The sequence below is a fragment of the Dama dama genome, chromosome X (assembly GCF_033118175.1).
Source record: "Dama dama isolate Ldn47 chromosome X, ASM3311817v1, whole genome shotgun sequence".
Taxonomy (NCBI): domain Eukaryota; kingdom Metazoa; phylum Chordata; class Mammalia; order Artiodactyla; family Cervidae; genus Dama; species Dama dama.
Window position 1 is genome coordinate 10,402,479 of NC_083714.1, and position 22,576 is coordinate 10,425,054.

Below are 22,576 nucleotides of genomic sequence, written 5' to 3' on the forward strand. Positions count from 1 at the left end.
CCATGGCTTATTCATATCAATGTATGACAAAACCCACTGAAATGTTGTGAAGTAATTAGCCTCCAACTAATAATAAATAAATAAATAAATAAAACAATATTTTTTGTATTTTCTAATAGGGCTTCCTCACCCCCCAAAGGGCTCTGTGCCTATTAGGGCCTTTTTTAAGGTTAATCTCTATGTATAATATCTTTTGGCTTTCAGGCCTGTTGACAATTTATGGTTTGCACCTGGTGCAACTTTAAGCAACTTCAGTAGCCGACCCTGTCTTTTTTGTGGTTAATCTATATTCTTTCTATTAGGTGTCATCTCCAAGGGAACTAGATAGGATTACATTTTCATGGAACAGAAATGCAAAGGATTGCAAAAACAGCAGATATGGCACAAAACAGGCTCTTAGTCTAAAAGTTAATTACCTGCAAGAAGTCACCAGCTGATCTCTATCTAAACTATTTTCTATTAGGTGTATATGTGGCTATAATATTTGTGGGGCTTTTTTCACCCCGCAGAGGGACCTATGCTTAATAGTTTCTTTTGTTAGCGTACTGTGCTTAGGATGTTTAGAACAATCATGAACATTTTGTGCAATGAGAGCACACATTTATGAAATAAGCCAGAATGCCAGCAAAAGGGTTTGAATTGAAGCATTTCCTTCATCCCTGGCTCCTTCATAGGGTACCAGTGTCCAGGAGATTTATTAATTAAGGTTTTAAGTTGGTCTTCATTCAGTGAAAGAGGAGCAGGAGAGCTCTCGGCAGGCAACACAAGAATCCGCAGCAGGGCAAACAAGAACAACAGCAAAAAAGGGGGGAGGATATAGGGTAGGGTAGAGGCTGAGGCCAACTGGAGGGTCCCTTATCCTAGACAGCCTTGCCTGTCAGGTATTTTCCTCGTGACCTCGTCATGGATGGGGTCCCGGACGGCCTTGCCTGCCAGGTATTTTCTTCATGACCTCGTCACGGGCGGGACCTCCCATAATGGCTCCCGACATTCACCAATCACCTACTTGGTACAAAGAATTCTGTAAGTCACTGACTTTGCAAAGTAGAAGACAGCAGATGAGTTTGGGACCCTCACAGATTTTAAAGACAAGTGTATCTAGCTAAGAACAGAACTATGCTTTGCCCACTCTTTAAACCTTGTTAGAAACCATCTAATAATAGTAAAAAAAAAAAAAAAAAAGTAATGAATCAACTTTCACTGATGATTCTTTAGGCTCTATGGTACTTACTTGAAATATGTGATTTACTTCTAATAATCCCTGTTTCACAGAGGAAGCACAGAGACCCTGATAAGTAACTGACCCAAAGTCATACATCAGTACAAGTAGCAGAAACATGATTTAAATCCAGACATGTCTGATACCACAACTCATGCCTCTAATCGGCATGATTCCAATGGGTATCATTAATAGAGCTACCTATATGAAGAGTTGTTAATTGTGAGAGAGAATTCAGGAATCACTAGCATTCCTTTAAAAGACAATTACTTTTAATTTGAGCTTTTGGAGCAATATATCAATATTTCTTTATATCTCTAAAATTAGTATATATATATGTGAAATATATATGTGTGTATATATATATATATAACACACATATATGTCAGATAGATAGATAGATACATGGGCTTCCCCAGTGGCTCAGCAGTAAAGAATCCACCTGTAATGCAGGAGATATGGGTTCTATCCCTGGGTCAAAAAGATCCCCTGGAGGAAGGAGGGCAAGGCAACCCACTCCAGTATTCTTGCCTGGAAAACCCCATGGACTGAGGAGCCTGGCAGGCTCCATGAGAAGTCCATGAGGTTGTCATTGTTTCGACATGTCCATGAGGTCAAAAAGAGTCAGACATGACTGAGCATGCATGCATATATACATAATTTTATATATTTCAAACTACATATGCAGTAGGCATATACTCTTCCTTTATTCAGTGTCCCAGCTAGTTTAGCAGGGTGGGAGATTACATAGGCTTTTGGAGCCAAAGGGCTTCCCAGATGGCATAGTGGTAAAGAATCCACTTGCCAATGTAGGTGACGCAAGAGAGACAGGTTCAGTCCCTGGGTTGAGAAGATTCCCTGGAGGAGGAAATAGCAACACACTCCAGTATTCTTGCCCGGATAATCCCATGGACAGAGGAGCCTGGCAGGCTACAGTTCAAGAGGTCTCGAAGAGTCAGACACAACTGAAGCCCCTGAGCAAAACTAGAAGCAGTTAGCATTTGCCTGGCCCGTCTGGCCTCAGTACATATAACTCTTTTGGTTCCTTGGACACAACCAACACTTAATATTTTTAAATAATAATGCCATTTTCCTAAAGGCATCTCTATTTTGTAACCATGATTTTTAAAAATAGTTTTCAGTTATTTCAAGTTGAAAAAATGAACAGTTATACTCAAAATGAGTTTCAAGTTTAATTGCTTCACATACCCCATGCCTATTTCTAATATTTTTTGGAAACATTCACATTACAAAAAAACATGTCTTTGGAACTAACTTTTACCAGTTGTATACTTAATTTCTGAGATCACTCTAAGGAAGTATGTGTAGGAATGCCTTCCCAAGTTTGGAAAGGAAAGCAGAAAATAAACAGCCTCCTTTTTTTTTAAAGGCTCCTTTCCTCCAAAGACTATGGTATCAAAAACATCACATAAATTTACATAAAATGGTCAAGGTCTGACAACTGGACTTCAACCTCAAGATTTACTTTACAGATCATTTTGAAAACAACTGTATTCAGGAAGATACTTGTATTTTTTCAAAAGAAGATTTCAAAATAAAATGTTTCCAAAATGTTGTTGATGTTGTGTGGTGGAGTCCAAAGAAAATATTTTCTGAGTGGTACCGGTGAACAAACAAAATCAAACAATTAGGCTTTTTCTTTCCACAGGATGCAGCATTTCTTTAAAAAATGAAACCTTGTAATTTTTAATTTTTTGATGGCATGCTGACTTTTTTAAAAAAAGAAATAAAGAGAAATTATTAGGAAGGATATATACAACCCACTCTACCTTCTCGCCTCTCTGTCTGACAAGTTTCTTGCTCCCTCCCCACCCTAACCTTCAACCTAAATGTCCTATAAGAGTATGAATTCCGGGCACTTGGTGGGCAATGGCGGGGCGGGGTGGGGAAAGGCTTTGGTCAGTGAGAAGAGGAAAGAGAGCAAAAAAACCAACGCCAAGGCCTAGGGGCGGAGAGCGGGTAGAAGGTGTTGTAGACCCTCCCTTATAACCAGAGAAATGCAAACTCCAACACCAGGGAAGTGATGCCACTCGTGGGCAGTCAGATTGGAGAAGAACGAGATGATTGATTGACAGGGAGGTGCGCGCTGTGACCCAGCGCACAAACAGGCGGAGGTGGTTGTCCGTGCCGGTGCACGAGGCGGAAGTGGGGCGCTCCTGCTGCACTGGCCGCCGGAGTTGGGGGCGAGCTCGGCGGTGACGTGGGGGTGCTCACGTGATCTAGAGCTGCAGAGCGACGCAGCCTTCGGTGCAGTCGTCACTTCTGTCTGGGTACCAGCTTCCCGCTCCCCCGCGCACGGCGGGTTGGCATCGGGCCCGCGGCAAGCGGAGCAGGTAAGGGCTCCGGGGCCGCGCGCTGACGCCAGGGAGGCAGCTGCCAGCCAACCCCAAAGGCCAGCACAGGGGTTCAGCGCGACGAGTCCGGGCCAGCCTTCTCCACACCCCGGCTTTCCTGGGAACAGAAATAGTGGCCCCCTGGGGTGGGGGGGTGCAGGGGTGCAGGGTTCCAGGGAAGGCAGGAAAGCAACTCAGAGCGATGGGAAATCATCCCTGAGTTCCTGCAAGGCAATAGTGAACCTGGGAGCGGGGCGGGGATGGGGGCACCTGAGGGTGGGGGCGGGGGGCTCGGGGCGGCCAGGCGCGGAAAGGGGGGTTGGTGGGAGTGGGGGACGCGGGGTCGGGAAGGTGCCAAGAGCCCAGCTGCAGCAGCCTCCTGCCCCCACCCTGGCCCTTTGCAGGTCTGCCGAACTAAGTGTGGCGGCTGCGCACTCGTGGCGAGGATCGGAAGGAGCAGGAGACAGCGAGGATAGGCCCAGGTCAGTGCCGGGAACTGTGCAGGGGAGGAAGGGACTGGTCCATAGCCCAGCCTGAGATTCCTTGCTAATTCACCCAGACCCCATGCCCCGTCCTCCATTTTGGTGCCTGCTGCGCTCTGGGAAAGAATCCTGGGAAAAGAAAAATGGTGGGCTTTGGGTGTGAGGGAGGGAGGAAAAAGGAGAGAGCTGGGAAAGAGGTCAAATTGAAGGCTCCCCAGAAGGCGCACGAAGCGCCTGTTGTGGGAAAAAAAATTTTTTTTTTAATCTTTGCTATCAGGACTCTGAATCCTGCTGGTCAGTGCACCAAGCATTCAGTCTCTCACCTTGCCTTTGTCTTACTTGTTGTTCAAAGAAAAATAACAGGGGGGAAAAAATCTCATCATGGCTAATATCCACCAGGAAAACGAAGAAATGGAGCAACCCGTGCAGAACGGAGAGGAAGACCGCCCTTTGGGAGGGGGCGAAGGCCACCAGCCAGAAAGAAATCATAGACGGGGACAGGCTCGCCGACTTGCCCCTAATTTCCGATGGGTCATACCCAATAGGCAGGTCAATGATGGGATGGGTGGAGAGGGAGACGATATGGAAATATTCATGGAGGAGATGAGAGAAATCAGGAGAAAACTTAGGGAGCTGCAGTTGAGGAATTGTCTGCGTATCCTTATGGGGGAGCTCTCTAATCACCATGACCATCATGACGAATTTTGCCTTATGCCTTGACTCCTGCCATTTCCATGAGATTAATACTGTGATTTCCACTGTTGTTCTGTTTTTCCTTGCATTTTCCTGATAATGCCTTTACTGATCCGTTTGCTGTGAACCTTATGTAATTTCAGTGTGTCAGGTGGGTTCTGTGTTACCAGCTTCTAACTGCAGATTGCCTTGGCACCCAATCTAAGTTTCTGTCAACAGTAAAGTTTCACCCATTTGCATGGAAAAATGTAAAGTTAATAAAGTAATTAAAAAGCAATTTACACATTTATCATTGTCTCATTAAAGAAAAAAAAATACATGAACCCTTCAAAAATCTGAAATCACATATCCCAGGATGGTAATTGGAGCACATTTCTCTGGGTTGGATAATACGTGACTTCTTTTCATTTATTATCTGGGATTTTTAGAAGCATTGAGAACAGTTTTTCAATGAATCTGTGAATGAACATAATTACTGGTTCAGCAAACTTAAAGAAAAGTGAACTTTAAGTATCTTCCAGTCTTAATTGAAAGTAAACCCTCCCTTTATTACAGATACATTCCTGTAAAGAGTCAGTCTTCTCTTCTGTGAAATGGGATAAATAATGTCTGCCTTAGAGGGCTGCCAAATGAAATACATAAGGTGTGGAACTGTTGGCCTGCCTCCTATGCAACTCCTCAGTATTTAACAGGACTCTGACTCTCATCAGATCCTTGGGCACTACTAAGGGGAGTTTTCACCCAGGCTCACAAGAGGAAAAATAGGTGGGTTCCACTCTGTCATTCCAGTCATATTTGCAGTACCCCTACGTTCCTGATTACTGGCATGTCAGTTGGGCATTTTTCCCCTTCTGCTGGCTCCTATTTCAATATCCTGTGATAAACCATAATGGAAAAAGAATATGAAAAAAGAATGTAAAAAAAGGTACTGGTTTAAATACAGACATACATTGTTTGATGCAATTCCAATTTTGGAAAGATTAAAATTTGGAAAGGTACATTCCTTGTGAAATTAAATAAGCAAATCAGATCACAATGTTTGTAAAATTGTGTCATCACTGTCACTGTTCAGTTCATGTTGCCGATATGCTGGAGTCCACAAGCTAACAAAAGCCCACTGATCTCTCTGTAGTCCCTGGTGAGATAAATCCCCCCTTTGACTTCTATAAAAGTTGTGGGAGAAGGCTCCCACACTTTGGAGTTACATTTACCAGTGAGTACCATTCCCATAGTTCTTGTTCTTAACGTTGGTTCTGAACAAGACCCTTTTGGTTTTACTCTGTCCATGGGTTTCTCTAGGCAAGAATACTGGAGTGGGTTGCCATGCCCTTCTTCAGGGAATCTTCCTGACCCAGGGATCGAACCCACAACTCTTACGTCTTTTGCATTGGCAAGCAGGTTCTTACCACTAGCGCCACATGGAAAGCTCCAACAGATATTTAATTATTTTAACTGATTCATTAATAGAGTTCAGAAACTGGCTCAACATTGTTCCTAAGTGACTGTCCTTAATTAAGTGGCCTAGTGAAAAGTGAAAGTGGCTCAGTCATGTCCAACTCTCTGTGACCCCATGGACTACACAGTCCATGGAATTCTCCAGGCCAGAATACTGGAGTGGGTAGCCTTTTCCTTCAGTGGATCTTCCAAGCCCAGGGATCGAACCCAGGTCTCCCAATTGCAGGCAGATTCTTTACCAGCTGAGCCACAAGGGAAGCCCAAGAATACTGGAGTGGGTAGCCTATCCCTTCTCCAGTAGATCTTCCCAACCCTGGAATTGAACCAGGGTCTCTTGCATTGCAGGCGGATTCTTTTTCAACTGAGCTATCAGGGAAGCTCAATCACCTGAAGGAAATGTTAAAAAATGCTTTCACTTGGGTGCCTTCCCAGTCCCAACCCCTTGTCATTCCTTGAATCACCTGATCATTAACTACTGTTTTGACAGTTCCTCGGGTGATTCTGCTTCCCTGGTGGCTCAACAGTAAAAGAACCCGCCTGCTAATGGAGGAGCTGTGGGATTGATCCCTGGGTTGGGCATATTCCCTGGAGAAGGAAATGGCAACCAACCCACTCCAGTAGTCTTGCCTGGAGAATTCCATGGACAGAGGAGCCTGGTGGGCTATAGTCCATGGGGCCACAAAAAGTTGGACACGATTGAGCACACATGCAGGTGATTCTGATGCATCTGAGTTTTGCCAGCATAGGCATGGAGAAACACTGACAGTGGTGACACCATTTTACAAACATTGTGATCTGATTTGCTTATTTAATTTCACAAGGAATGTACCTTTCCAAATTTTAATCTTTCCAAAATTGGAATTGCATCAAACAATGTATGTCTATATTTAAACCAGTACCTTTTTTTACATTCTTTTTTCATATTCTTTTTCCATTATGGTTTATCACAAGATATTGAATATAGTTCCCTGCGCTGTTCAGAAGGACCTTGTTGCTAAACCAGTACTGTTTTTTTTTTTACCTTTCCAAATATCCTGTTAAGTTAATGCACTATTATAGTTTATTATTAATAATAATTATATAACTATTAAATAAATTAGGCATTATCTTTTCTGTGCAAGCCTGTGCCCTTTTGTAACAATGCTTTTGTCTTAATTACCCTGGAGCTCAATTTCCAGCAGTGTCTGATGTAGATATTTAATAACATAATAATGCACTTTATTATTATTAAAGCTTTTAGCAATTTTTTTATAACAACAATTAACATTGGGTCTTTGTGAGTTGTTTATTTCTTTACACTCGTTTTAAAAGTTTCTATGAGAAACATTTGAAGATGAAATACTTTCTATAATTATTTGTGTAATACAAGGTGATTAGACATATTTGGATTATGCAGAAATATAAAGAAAAATATAAACAAAACCATAATCCAACTATCCAAAGAAAGTACAATTTACAAAAATTGTAAAATTTTTTATTATCATCCTATGCTAGTCATGATTAAACCAGGTTTAGTCATAATTAAACCACTCATGATTAAACTTAATCACAATTAGATCTCTTAAGAGAAATATTGCCTCTTTCACAGCCCCTGCCAAGGAGACACGTTTAACTTGTTATGTTTATTTTTTATGTCTTCTCACCACTCTTCAAAGCTAATTGGATCATATTTGACCTACTTTCAGTTGTTGTTCAGTCACTCAGTCATGTCTGACTCTGCAAAACCATGGACTGCAGCACTCCAGCATGCTAGGCTTCCCTGTCCTTCACTAATCTCCCAGAGTTTGCTCAAACTCATGTCCATAAATTGATGATGCCATCCAACCACCTCATGCCTGTCACTCCCTTTTCCTCCTGCCTTCAATCTTTCCCAGCATCAGTGTCTTTTCCAACAAGTCCACTCTTTGCATTAGGTGGCCAAAGTATTGGAGCTTCAGCATCAGTCCTTCCAATGAATATTCAGGCTTGATTTCCTTTAGGATTGAGTGGTTTGATCTCCTTGCAGTCCTAGGGACTCTCAAGGGTCTTCTTCAGAACCACAGTTTGAAAACATCAATTCTTTGGTGCTCAGCCTTCTTTATGGTCCAACTCCGACATCTGTACATGACTACTGGAAAAATTATACCTTTGATTATATGGACCTTTGCCAGCAGAGTGATATCTCCACTTTTTAATACACTGTCTAGGTTTATCATGCTTTTCTTCCAAGGAGCAAGCATCTTTTAATTTCATGGCTGCAGTCACCATCTGCAGTGATTTTGGAGCCCAAGAAAATAAAAACTTTCAATTAGCTCCTGTTTTTCAAAACTGAAAATAACAGTCATGTTTCAGCAGGTCCACTCTCAGTGGGCAAATTTGGGAACATTACATGAATACATTTAGTTAATAGAACTAATTTATTTCTATATGAAATTTAAAAGTTGTCTTGTGAGTAGAAAAAGGACTGATTACAGGAATGAAATGGACAAAATCCTGTGTCTATTCCCTGTCTCCTTCCCTAATATCACGTATTTCATATAATAAATGTGCTGATTTTGTTTAGAATGATCTCATTTTAAAATTTTCATGCATATAGCATGAAATGTAGTTGCTGTCTTGTGTAACCAGTCAAAATGCTTTCTAAGTAATATAAACATACATAACTAAATAAATAAGGCATCTCTATAAATTTGAAAATCTTAACATTTATTTGTATTTTTAATTTTTGCTCAAACATTGTTTTAAAAGTTATGATTAGCCTGTTTAGAAATTTACTCTTTCCCATGTAGCCAATGGAAAATATTTTCCATTTAGTTCCCACAAATGGAAAGAGCATTATTATGTTTCTGATTGTAAAATATGCCTCCTAAAGTGGTTTTGTTGTTGTTGCTTTGGAACAGAAGATAAACTATATTAAGAAGACAAATTTTAAATCTTGCTTTCAACACCATGTTTCCTTTACTGAAATTACATGTGTAAAGTTTTTATCTAGTTTTCCTAAATTAGCAAGTATTACTTAATCTCTGATTAAAGTCTGATTTTTAAAAGAGGAAGCAGGAATTCCTGGGTTGTCTAATGCTTAAGATTCTGCACTTCCACCACAGAGGGCACAGGTTTGATCTCTGGTCCGGAACTAAGATCTCACATGCTGCATGGCCAAAAAAAAAAAAAACAAGAGGAAGCAAACTAAATGTATCAGTCAACTTAAAGACAGTGAAAAACTTGTTGAAAAAGCATCAACAAACAAGAATAATGAATTTCAAAATACTTTTGAATCATTTAGTTAGCAATATGTTGTTTAGTCACTAAGTTGTGTCCAGCTCTTTTGGGACTCCATGGATTGTAGCCTGCCAGGCATCTCTGTCCATGGGATTCCCCAGGCAAGAAATCTGGAGTGGGTTGCCATTTCCTTCTCAAGGGATCTTCCTGAGCCAGGGATTGAACCTGTGTATCCGGTGCAAGAGGCATCTCCTGCATTGCAGGCAGATTCTTTACCCCTGAGCCACGTGGGAAGAAGCTAGCAATATAAACAGTGGTTTTTACTATGACAATGCCTCAGTTATTTCACTCTATTTATTAGTAAAATGGAGATAATAATTTCCATGGCTGCTGTCAGAACCAAAATAGGTAAAGAGCATGTGAGCTGGCACAGGCAGAATCCAAGTCCCTCAGATTCCGCTCCATTGCTGGAAGTAGCATCCAAACTGAGTGTCACAAAGCCCACTCCATTCCTCTGCTGTGGTGAGCCACCTCCACCCTCCATTATTACAGATTTCTCTGGACACCTCAGTGTCCCAGTTTGTCTCTTACAGAGTTGTGCATAAAGATCCTCTACCTGACTTAGAATTGTACTAGCTTAGGTGAGTACTATCTTAATGATGCTTGGACCATGGTATGTTGTATATTTTTAGAAAAAAAAAATTCTTTTTCTCAGTATGTGTCTATGGTTTGTTGTGTGTGCAACAAGCCCTCTCTTCTCCATAACATTCAGATATTAAGGGCTCAGTCTTGCTTTTTATTCACTCTGACGATCTCTATCATGTCATTAGAGAGCTTAGACAATTTTCATTTAAAGTGATTATCAATATAGTTGTCCCACAACTCAGTAATGCTTGTTCATTTCTTAAATTGAAGTACAATTTGTGCCTCAGCTGGTAAAGAATCTGCCTGAAATGCGGGGGACCTGGGTTTGATCCATGGGTTGGGAAGATCCCCTGGAGAAGGGAACGACTACCCACTCCAGTATTCTGGCCCGGAGAATTCCATGGACTGTATAGTCCATGGGGTTGCAAAGAGTCAGACACGACTGAGCGACTTTCATTTCACAACTGATTTACAATATTATGTTAGCTTCAGGTGCACAGCATAGTGATTCAGTATTTTTACAGATTATACTCCATTCAAAGTTATTATAAGGTAATGGCTATAATTCTTTGTGCTGTAAAAATAGGGGTATGGAATTGAGATCTATTCATTTTTAAAGTCTTTTCTCTCTGCATTTCATTTTGAATTGTTTTTATTCCTATGTCTTCAAACTCACTAATCTTTTCTTCTGTAACATCTAATCTGCCATTAACCCCATCTAACATATTTTTCATTTCAGACATTGTAGTTTTTAATCTCTAGATGTTCAATTTGGGTCTTTTTTTTTTTAATATTTTTTGTATTCCATGTCTCTACTAAACATCTTCAGTCTTTCCTCCAGCTTCTTGAACATAGATAGTGCAGTTATATCTATTTTAATGTCTTTGTCTATTGTACCATCTTTATCTTTTCTTGGTCAGTTTTGATCGATTGATTTCTTTTCTCCTCATGATGGGTTAGATTTTCCTGACTCTTTGCTGACCTGGCAATTGTTGACTGGATACCAGGTATTGTGAGTTTTACCTCTTGAGTGCTACATAGTTTTGTATCCCTGTAAATATGACGGTTTTTACTCTGGAACACAGCTAAGTTACTTGTAAACAGTTTGATCTTTTTAGGTTTTTATTTTAACCTTTGTAAGATGAAAACAAAGTAGTGTTTAGTTTAGGATTAATTGTACCCCATTAATGATGAAAAACTCTTCCAAACACTCTTTCTGATGTCCTGTGAATTATGAGATCTTCAAATCTGACTGGTAGGAGCAGGCACTATGTCCAAACTTGTGTGTACTTAAGAAATTATTCTCTTTAATCCTTTTGGGTGATTCTTTTCCTGATCTGGGATCATTTGCTCACAGGTGTGTAATTAGTACTCAGATAGATAGTCAAGGGCTGCTGCTGCTGCTAAGTGGCTTCAGTCGCGTCTGACTCTGTGCAATCCCATAGACGGCAGCCCACCAGGCTCCCCTGTCCCTGGGATTCTCCAGGCAAGAACAGTAGTGTGGGTTGTCATTTCCTTCTCCAATACACAAAAGTGAAAAGTGAAAGTGAAGTCACTCAGCTGTGTCCAACTCTTAGCGACCCCATGGATTGCAGCCCACCAGGCTCCTCCTTCCATGGGATTTTCCCAGCAAGAGTACTGGAGTGGGGTGCCATTGCCTTCTCTGTAGTCAAGGGAGACTCTCTGTAAATCTCCAAAACTTTTTCTCTGTGGGCTGTTTCCTTTTTGGTACTCTGTCTTGCAATCTCTAGCCACCTTGGCTTCCCCAGATTCCCTTCTTATCCTAATCTGTAGGATACCACCAGGCTCTCCATGGATTCTCACTTTCTACACTGTGGCCTGAAAACTTTCTTCAGGAAGTAGGCTGGGGCAATCATAAGAATTATCTCATTTGTTCCCAGTCTTCTAGGGATCACTGACTTCTGTTGCTTAAAGTCCTGTGTCTTGAACAGGACAGTTCTTAGAATGTCTTGAACAGTTCATTCATAGAATGAAAGGCAATTTGTTTGTTTCAGAATGAAACACTCTAAGTTACTTTATCCTGGTCAGGAGCAGAAATTCTGATATATCTTGAATAAATGTTTAAAGTAGCCATTATGACTGTGTGGATTCTTAAGTCCTTAGCCTAATTCTACCCATGACTAAAGAATAACAGGCAAGTCACTTCATTTCTCTAGAGTCAAAGACTTGACTTTCCCAAGGAGCCTAGCAGGGGTAGTATGACACAGCAAATTAAAACATGAACAAAAATTTTCTGTTATATTGTAAAAGAAAACTTCCTTTTACCTATTAAAAACAGCAAGAAATACTTTACTCAAGATTATTGTAATAAGGATCAAAACTATTGCAATAGGGGAGAGAAATTAAACTCAGCTGTAAGTACGACAGGGACAGGTAGGGATTTATGGTCAATGGGAAAGGTGCAGGAAAGGATGAAAAATTATGAAAAGGAACTTGGTTATGTATCAAGCTTGATTAGATATCAAGGTTGGGAGAATTCTTGATAAATTGCCTAACCAGAATTTCTTGCTAAAACTGGACTTAGCAGGCCAAAACCAGAACCAAGGACAAGGCCTCATTGAAGACAAAGCCAGAGAAGCCTGAGTAAAATTTTGGTCCAAGAGGGAGTCCTTGTCAGTATGTATCAGTAATTTTTTGAAGCATTTCCCAAAGACTACTTGCTTCAGAATCTTGCTAATAATACAGACTTTGGTACTGTCCAGATTTCATGAGTCAAATCCACTTCCAACTGGGCCCCAAAACACACATTATTATCATGCTCCTCTGAGAGATTTTAATGCACACTAACACCTGAGAACCACCAGAAGTATGGTGGAAATACAATTATATGGAATACAAACGTGCCTAGAGAAAGGCATCAAAATGCCAGAGATCCTAACTGCATATATCATATGACCTAAATTGTCTTATTCTATGTTAGGATCAATTTTTTTAAAATTTCAACATTTCTCACATTGGGATACATCATAAAATATATGTTATGTGATCAGTTTATTTTTCTTAAAAAGGTATTTCTGAATAAATGGTGTATGTTGCAGATACTCTAATAATAAAAAAAAGCTAAGGTATAAAATATATACGGGAATGTGCATATAAAAGTAGAAAAAGTCATAAAGGAATTCACCAATAATGACATATGGAAATGGATGTGTAATAAAATGTAATTTTTCTGTTATTTATTTCAGTGTCAGGCTTTTAGATTTTAATTTTCTTGTGCAGTTATGATATTATTGCCATTAAAGCAATTCTGAATATGTCATCAGGTTAATTTGGACTACACAAAAAATTATGATACTAATCCAATATTCATAACATAGCACTACTTTTAGTGTGTACCATATTTGAGACAGTGTCTTCAGCTATTTACAGGTACTAATCAATCCATTCCTCAGAAGAAATCTGTGAGGGCTGTACTATCAATGTACCCATTTTACATGGGAAGAAGTTGAGACACATAGTGATTAAGCAAATTACCTAAAATTGTACAACTAGTAAGTTGTAAAGTCAAGATATAGCTCAAAATGTTGGGTCCAGAACCAGTGCTCTCAGCATCTCATAAAACAAATAATAAATCCATTAAAGCAGTGATTGAAACGGCCACCTATTTTCTTAAATATAATTTAAAAATAATGTAATTTTTAAAGATATTTTAATAGTAGTGAATTCCAATCCAATTGGTTCTTCTAAAGAGAGACATGTTTTCCCTCACACTGAATGAAACTGGGTATGAGGTGAAGTGAAGTGAAGGTGAAAGTGGCTCAGTCGTGTCTGACTCTTTGAAACCCCATGGGCTATACAGTCCATGGAATTCTCCAGGTCAGAATACTGGAGTGGATAGCCTTTCCCTTCTTCAGGGGATTTTTCCCAACCCAGGGATCAAACCCAGGTCTCTGATATTGCAGGCGGATTCTTTACCAGCTGAGCCACAAGAGAAGCCCAAGAATACTGGAGTGGGTAGCTTATCCCTTCTCTAGAGGATCTTCCTGATCCAGGAATGGAACCTGGGTCTCCTGTATTGCAGGCGGATTCTTTACCAACTGAGCTATTAGGGAAGCCCAAGAGTAGGTATAGTGGAGATAATCAGGCTATTGATGTTGGGAACCAAAAAGGAAAATAAGCAAAAGGAAAAAATCAAAGTCCTTAATGTTGAGGACTTGAGAGGTAATCATGGTAAGTCCAACTTGTGAGGAAGATGATATTAGAGAGAAAAGAAACTATGCAGAAGTAAAAACTCTCCAGAAAGCAGGAATAGAAGGAACATACCTCAACATAATAAAAGCTATATGTGACAAAGCCACAGCAAGCATTACCCTCAATGGTGAAAAATTGAAAGCATTTCCCCTGAAATCAGGAAGAAGACAAAGGTGCCCACACTCACCACTACTATTCAACATAGTTTTGGAAGTTTTGGCCACAGCAATCAGAGCAGAAAAAGAAGTAAAAGGAATCCAGATAGGAAAAGAAGAAGTGAAACTCTCACTGTTTGCAGATGACATGATCCTCTACATAGAAAACCCTAAAGACTCTACCAGAAAATTACTAGAGCTAATCAATGAATATAGTAAAATTGCAGGATATAAAATTGACACACAGAAATCCCTTGCATTCCTATACACTAACAATGAGGAAACAGAAAGAGAAATTAAGGAAACAATACCATTCACCATTGCAACAAAAAGAATAAAATACTTAGGAGTATATCTACCTAAAGAAACAAAAGACCTATACATAGAAAACTATAAAACACTGATGAAAGAAATCAAAGAGGACACAAACAGAGGGAGAAACATACTGTGTTCATGGATTGGAAGAATCAATATTGTCAAAATGGCTATTCTACCCAAAGCAATCTATAGATTCAATGCAATCCCTATCAAGCTACCAACGGTATTTTTCACAGATCTAGAACAAATAATTTCACAATTTGTATGGAAATACAAAAACCCTCGAATAGCCAAAGTAATCTTGAGAAAGAAGAATGGAACTGGAGGAATCAACCTGCCTGACTTCAGTCTCTACTACAAAGCCACAGTCATCAAGACAGTATGGTACTGGCACAAAGACAGAAATATAATATAATCAATGTAACAGAATAGAAAGCCCAGAGATAAATCCATGAACCTGTGGACACCTTATCTTCGACAAAGGAGGCAAGGATAAAGACAACCTCTTTAACAAGTGGTGCTTGGAAACTGGTCAACCACTTGTAAAAGAATGAAACTAGAACACTTTCTAACACCATACACAAAAATAAACTCAAAATGGATTAAAGATCTAAATGTAAGACCAGAGACTATAAACCTCCTAGAGGAGAACATAGGCAAAACACTCTCTGACATAAATCACAGCAAGATCCTCTATGACCCACCTCCCAGAATATTGGAAATAAAAGCAAAAATAAACAAATGAGACCTAATGAAACTTAAAAGCTTTTGCACAACAAAGGAAACTATAAGTAAGGTGAAAAGACAGCCCTCAGATTGGGAGAAAATAATAGCAAACAAAGCAACAGACAAAGGATTAATCTCAAAAATATACAAGCAACTCCTGAAGCTCAATTCCAGAAAAATAAATGACCCAATCAAAAAATGGGCCAAAGAACTAAACAGACATTTCTCCAAAGAAGACATACAGATGGCTAACAAACACATGAAAAGATGCTCAACATCACTCATTATTAGAGAAATGCAAATCAAAACCACAATGAGGTACCATTACACACCAGTCAGGATGGCTGCTATCCAAAAGTCTACAAGCAATAAATGCTGGAGAGGGTGTGGAGAAAACGGAACCCTCTTACACTGTTGGTGGGAATGCAAACTAGTACAGCCGCTATGGAAAACAGTGTGGAGATTTCTTAAAAAAACTGGAAATAGAACTGCCATATGACCCAGCAATCCCACTTCTGGGCATACACACCGAGGAAACCAGATCTGAAAGAGACATATGCACCCCAATGTTCATCGCAGCACTGTTTATAATAGCCAGGACATGGAAGCAACCTAGATGCCCATCAGCAGATGAATGGATAAGGAAGCTGTGGTACATATACACCATGGAATATTACTCAAAAGAATTCATTTGAATCAGTTCTAATGAGATGGATGAAACTGGAGCCCATTATACAGAGTGAAGTAAGCCAGAAAGATAAAGACCATTACAGTATACTAACACATATATATGGAATTTAGAAATATGGTAATGATAACCCTATATGCAAAACAGAAAAAGAGACACAGATGTACAGAAGAGAATTTTGGACTCTGTGAGAGAAGGCAAGGGTGGGATGTTTTGAGAGAACAGCATCGAAACATGTTATTATCTATGGTGAAACAGATCACCAGCCCAGGTTGGATGCATGAGACAAGTGCTCGGGCCTGGTGCACTGGGAAGACCCAGAGGAATCAGGTGGAGAGCGAGGTGAGAAGGGGGATTGGGATGGGGAATACATGTAAATCCATGGTTGATTCATGTCAATGTATGACAAAAACCACTACAATATTGTAAAGTAATTAGCCTCCAACTAATAAAAATAAATGGAAAAAAATTAAAGAAATTAAAAAAATCAAATGCATCTTATAATTGAAAAAAAAAAGGAAGAAACTATGTAGAAGTATAAACTAGGACCCAGAGAAAAGCTATTGAGTAGAAAAATTGAAACACCTGTCAGCAATTGAAGAAAGGCATTAGTTGTATGAATGTATATTTCATGGGAAATAAATATGCCAAGTAGATTTTGTCAATGTTTGTGATTCATACACATTTTCAAAAGTGAATAGGTATGATGTAAAGAATATTCCCTAACTTGTTTTTTAAAATAATGACAGATTTCTTTTTCTCTTTTAGCAAATTTGGCTGTCTACTGAAGAAACTTAAAAGGGTCACCTTTGTGACCAGAGCCAGCACTGCACTTTGAACACCACTGAGCAGGAAACCTGAGACTGAGAAATAGGGTTAATCTTAATGGTGGAACATATTTTGACCTGCTGAGATTGAGGTAAGTTTGAGACATTCAGGAGAGTTCCATTAAAGTTCGCATAAAAATCTACAGGACCAAAGAGTAGTTTGGGCTTGACATATGGAATTGTAGTGGCAAATGCAGAAATGAATAGGATCTGCCAAAGAGAACATAGAGACTGGAAAGAGAGAGGACTTGTAATATTCAGGGAAGTGATATAGCTCAGGTTCTGAGTCCAAGTGTTAGAACTTCTCACTTCTACTTGGGTCTAAATCTCCACTCAGCCCTTCAGTATTCCAGTAAAATACAACTATGAGATGGTTACATAAGATTCACATTGAATATAAGAACAAAGAATGGGTGAACCTAAGAGAATGCTAAAAGGTATATTTTGTAAATTGTATCTATAAGAATGCAGATACTGATTTTTAAATATCAAACAAGGTTGAATTCAAGGCAATTGATAATTATATAGATAAAAAGAGACATTTAATAAAGAGAAAAGTTCAATCCACTAGATGGAATTCTAATTATTTATATGCGCCTAAAGACATAAAGGAAAAAATCAGAATAACAGAACAAGTATAAAATGCATAATTATAGTGAGAAGGAATAATACAAAGCATTTTTGGTAAATAATAGTATTATCAAAAAATATCAGTAAGGACCTCAAAGATTCTACAAAATTCTTAACATATTTGACCTTATCATATATATAGAACACAATGAATAACAACTATTGAATAACTGGGGAACTGAAGTTTGAAACATTTCCAGAGCTTGCACAGGTGGGGAATAATTCAGTTCTCATTAGCCAAATTGCAGTCTTTCCGAATACTGGCTTTCCCAAGTGGTGCTACTGGTAAAGAATTTGTCTGCCAATGCAGGAGATGCCAGAGACACAGGTTCGATCCCTGGGTTGGGAAGATCCTCTGGAGGAGGAAATGGCAACCCACTCCGGTATTGTTGTCTGGAAAATTCTATGGACAGATGAGCCTGAAGGGCTACAATCCATGGGGCAGCAAAGAGTCGGACACAACTGAGCACACTCACAAAAGTAAATACCAGGAGCATTCAGTACAGTCCTCAGAAGAAAAATATTTTCGTAGTAGTAATAAATTAACACTAGAGTAAAACCTGCGGTAAACATGCCTGATAAAGTTTAAAGAAAATCCACAAGAGTTAAGACAATCTGCCTCCCAGAACAAAATCCTGCATTCTTTAAAAGAAGAAAACATCATCCCAATATTTAACCACATAAAATTCACAATGTTCAGCATTTAATAAAAAGTTACTAGTAATACAAAAGCAGTAGGAAATTATGACCAATAATTAAGAGAGATAAATATTCAATATAAACAAAACAGAAATTATAGCAGCATCCAAGGTGAGGTTAACATCCAAAGACTTAAAACAGCTATTATAAATATGCCCAAGGATTAAAGGAAAATATTATTATAATGAGGAGTTAAATGGCAGATATAAAGGCTCCCAAGTGAAGCTTTGAATGAAAATAGTATTTGTTGAGATTAATGGTAGACCTGACACTCTTTGAAAGCTCATTGAGTTGACAGCCCTAGGAGCAGAAACTATCAAGAGTTTCCTCAGTGATCTGTGGGGCAATACCAAGATGTCTAATATATCTATAATTAGGGAACAATAAAAAATATTTGAAAAAAATAATGGCAGAATGTTTTCCAAATTTAAGGAAAACTGAAAACTCAAAGATTCAAGAATCTCAATGAAGCCAAGCCAGAAAAACAAATAAGGCCACGCCAAAGCATATAATGACAAAATATCTGAAAACTAGTAATAAAAAGAAAATCTTAAAAGCAGCTGGAGATAAATGACAAACAGAAAGAAAAACAAATGTAAAAATCACCATGTAAGGTTTACTTATCAGAAATTGTGTAAGCCAGAATATGACTGAGTCATGTTTGAAGTACTAAAAAAATTAAAACTGTCAAACTAATTTGCTATTCTCTGTAAATATCCTTGCAAATAATAATAAAATACTTTCAGTCAGTTCAGTTGTTCAGTCATGTCAGACTCTTTGCGACCCCATGGACTGCAGCACGCCAGGCTTCCTTGTCCATCACCAACTCCTGAAGCTTGCTCAAACTCATGTCCATGGAGTCGGTGATGCCATCTGACCATCTCATCCTCTGTCGTACCCTTCTCCTCCTGCCTTCAATCTTGCCCAGCAGCAGGGTCTTTTCAAGTGAGTCAGTTCTTCCCATCAGGTGGCCAAAGTATTGGAGCTTCGGCTTCAGCATCAGTCCTTTCAATGAATATTCAGGACTGATTTCCTTTAGGATTGACTGGTTGGATCTCCTTGCAGTCCAAGGGACTCTCAAGAGTCTTCTCCAACACCACAGTTCAAAAGCATCAATTCTTCAACACTCAGCCTTCTTTATGGTCCAACTCTCATATCCAGACATGACTACTGGAAAGACCGTAGCTTTGACTAGATGAACCTTTGTTGGCAAAGTAATGTCTCTGCTTTTTAATATGCTATCTATGTTGGTCATAACTTTTCTTCCAAGGAGCATCTTTTAATTTCATGGCTGCTGTCACCATCTGCAGTCCTTTTGGAGCCCAAGAAAATAAAGTCTGTCACTGTTTCCATTGTTTCTCCATCTATTTGCCGTGAAGTGATGGGACCAGATGGCATGGTCTTAGTTTTTTGAATGTTGAGTTTTAAGCCAACTTTTTCACTCTCCTTTTTCACTTTCATCAAGAGACTCTTTAGTTCCTCTTAGCTTTCTGCCGTAAGGGTGGTGTCATCTGCTTATCTGAGGTTATTCATATTTCTTTAAATATTTCTTTGAATGCTAACAAAGTCTGAGAGAGTTTGTTACCAGTTGACTAGCAATATAAGAAGTATTTTTAAAAATGTACTTCAGACTGAGGGGAAGAATGCCAGATGGAACATTGAATCTGGGCAAAGGAGAAAGAACACCGAATATGGTAAATAGGTAAGTAAATATAATTTTCCTCAGTTTTAAATATTTTTTAAAAAACTAAAATAAGATAGCATGTTAAAAAGCAGAGACATTACTTTGTCAACAAAGGTCCGTCTAGTCAAGGATATGGTTTTTCCAGTGGTCATATATGGATGTGAAAGTTGGACTATAAAGAAAGCTGAGCACTGAAGAATTGGTGCTTTTGAACTGTGGTGTTGGAGAAGACTCTTGAGAGTCCCTTGGACTGCAAGGAGATCCAACCAGTCCATCCTAAAGGAGATCAGTCCTGGGTGTTCTTGGGAAGGACTGATTTTGAAGCTGAAATTCCAATACTTTGGCCACCTGATGCGAAGAGCTGACTCATTTGAAAAGACCCTGATGCTGGGAAAGATTGAGGGCAGGAGGAGAAGGGGACGACAGAGGATGGGATGGTTGGATGACATCACCGACTCAATGGACATGGGTTTGTGTGGACTTCGGGAGTTGGTGATGGACAGGGAGGCATGGTGTGCTGTGGCTCATGGGGTTGCAAAGAGTCGGAAACGACTGAGCTACTGAACTTACTGAAAATAAGATAAATACATTATGGAATTTATATGATATGTACCAGTAAAATACATTACAAAAATACCACAATAAGGGAGAATAAAATAAAATACGATTACTGTAAGATTCTTACATTTATATATGAAGTGCTAAAATCAGTGTTTAAAAGTAGATAGAAGTTAAAAATACAGTGTGCAAATTCCACCAAAACTAGTAAAAATAAAACAATGTGTACTAATAAGTCAACAGAAGAAATAACATAAATTACTAAAAATGGTCAAGTAATTCAAATGAAGGCAGGAAAAGAGAAATTCAAAAAGAGACACAAATAGAAAACAGCAAAATATCAAATTTGAATCAAATTGTTTTGAAAATTACATTAAACATAACCATTGTGAACATTCCAATTACAATGTTAACTTGTCTGATTGGATGAAAAAGCAGGACCCAAACATATGCTGTATAAGAAATAGACTTTATTTTAAAAAAATTATTTATTTATTTGGCTGCATCAGGTCTTAGTTGCTGCTTTCAAGTTTAGTTGCTGCACAGTATATGGGATCTTAGTTCCCTGCCCAGAGATTAAACCCACATCCCCCACATTGCAGGGTGGATTCTTAACCACTGAACCACCTGGGAAGTCCCAGAAATAGACTTTAAATATAAAGACAGATATAGGCTAAATTCAATGGGTAGAAATGTATATTAAGAAAAATGCTAAGGCTTGTCATTATATTACCATTATATAAAGTATATTTCAGAACAAGGAATATTACTTCAGAAAAACAAAGATGTTTTTTATAATGCTAGATTAATGTGTCAAAAGGTCATAGAAATCCTAAATATGCTGCACCCAATAATATGCTTCAGAATGCTTAAAGCAAATCCTAATACTGAAAATATACGTAGACAAATCTGAAATTATAGTTGTAGATGTCAGTGCTTCTCGCTCAGTAATTAATAGAGCAAGTAGACAAAAAAATTAAGGGTATAAAAACCCGAATATTAACACAAAAAAAGCTTCACACAAATATTTATAGCAGTTTATAATTGCCAAAATGTGGAAGCAACCAAGATGTCCTTCAATAGATAAATGGATAAACAAACTAGGGTTCATCCATAAATGGAATATTATTCAACAATAAAAATACATGAACTCTCAAGTCATGAAAAGATTTAGAGGAAACTTAAATGTGTATTTCTGAGTGACAGAAGACAAACTGTAAAGGCTCCATACTGTATGATTCCAACTATACGACATTCTGGAAAAGGCAAAATTATGAAGACAGTAAAAAGATTGAAATGATTTCAATGATTATATGTACATACTAATTGAAATTTGTAGAATAATCCAACTAACAACAGCAGAATAATTATTTTTGAGTAAACATGGAATATTCAAAAGCATTCAAACAAATGCTTGAATGCATTTGTGCTACAGACAAACTCCTTCAGGCTCCACTTCCTTTTTGGTAAAACAGGTATAAAAGGTATAAAAGCTGGTATAAAACCTACCTTGTAGACTTGTGCTGAGGATTAGATGATGCAAGAGAGACATAAGAGACACAGGTTCGATCTCTGGGTTGGGAAGATCCCCTGGAGAAGGAAATGGCAACCTACTCCAGTATTCCTGCCCAGAGAATCCCATGGATATAGGAGCCTGGCAGGCTACAGTCCATGGAGTCGGACACAACTGAAGCGACTTAGCACACATGTACAGTAAAGCTCACTTACAAAACCTGTACAAGATGAGAAATTTCAGGCGATAATGACAAAAAAATGCAGACACATAGACAAGGAAATTTGCTGATTTTTATATTTTTTGTTCTTTTTTCATATGGCGTGGAAATCCATGGTCCTTTGAGACAAGCGAGAGCCAGTTATTCAATACCAAAAGGTGATGGTAATGGATTATATGACCTTCTCTTTATGCCTGTTCTTTGTTCTTTTCTTCTGAGAGTTGAAGATACCAATGGAGTTTGAGAATTTTTCATCATAGAGAAGCTGCACCTCCTGGAGTCAAGTTACCCAAAGTTGTT

The 22,576-nt window shown here is 38.8% G+C and overlaps 1 protein-coding gene across 2 annotated transcripts; it reads left to right on the forward strand.

The window, feature by feature from the left end:
* Positions 1-3,512: 3,512 nt before the first annotated feature.
* BEX3 (brain expressed X-linked 3) lies at positions 3,513-5,025 on the forward strand. 2 transcript variants are annotated; one of them, XM_061138046.1, is made up of 3 exons: positions 3,513-3,573; positions 3,978-4,055; positions 4,408-5,025. In XM_061138046.1, exon 3 carries the CDS (start codon positions 4,437-4,439, stop codon positions 4,773-4,775), a length of 339 nt encoding a protein of 112 aa, XP_060994029.1. In that variant the 5' UTR covers positions 3,513-3,573; positions 3,978-4,055; positions 4,408-4,436; the 3' UTR covers positions 4,776-5,025. The 2 variants fall into 2 exon arrangements, with proteins under 2 accessions (XP_060994029.1, XP_060994030.1); XM_061138047.1 differs by having other exon boundaries at positions 4,455-5,025.
* The last annotated feature ends 17,551 nt before the right edge of the window (positions 5,026-22,576 follow it).

Coding starts and splice junctions, on each gene's coding strand:
- BEX3 (XM_061138046.1), top strand. CDS start 4,437: ATGGCTAATATCCACCAGGAAAACGAAGAAATGGAGCAACCCGTGCAG.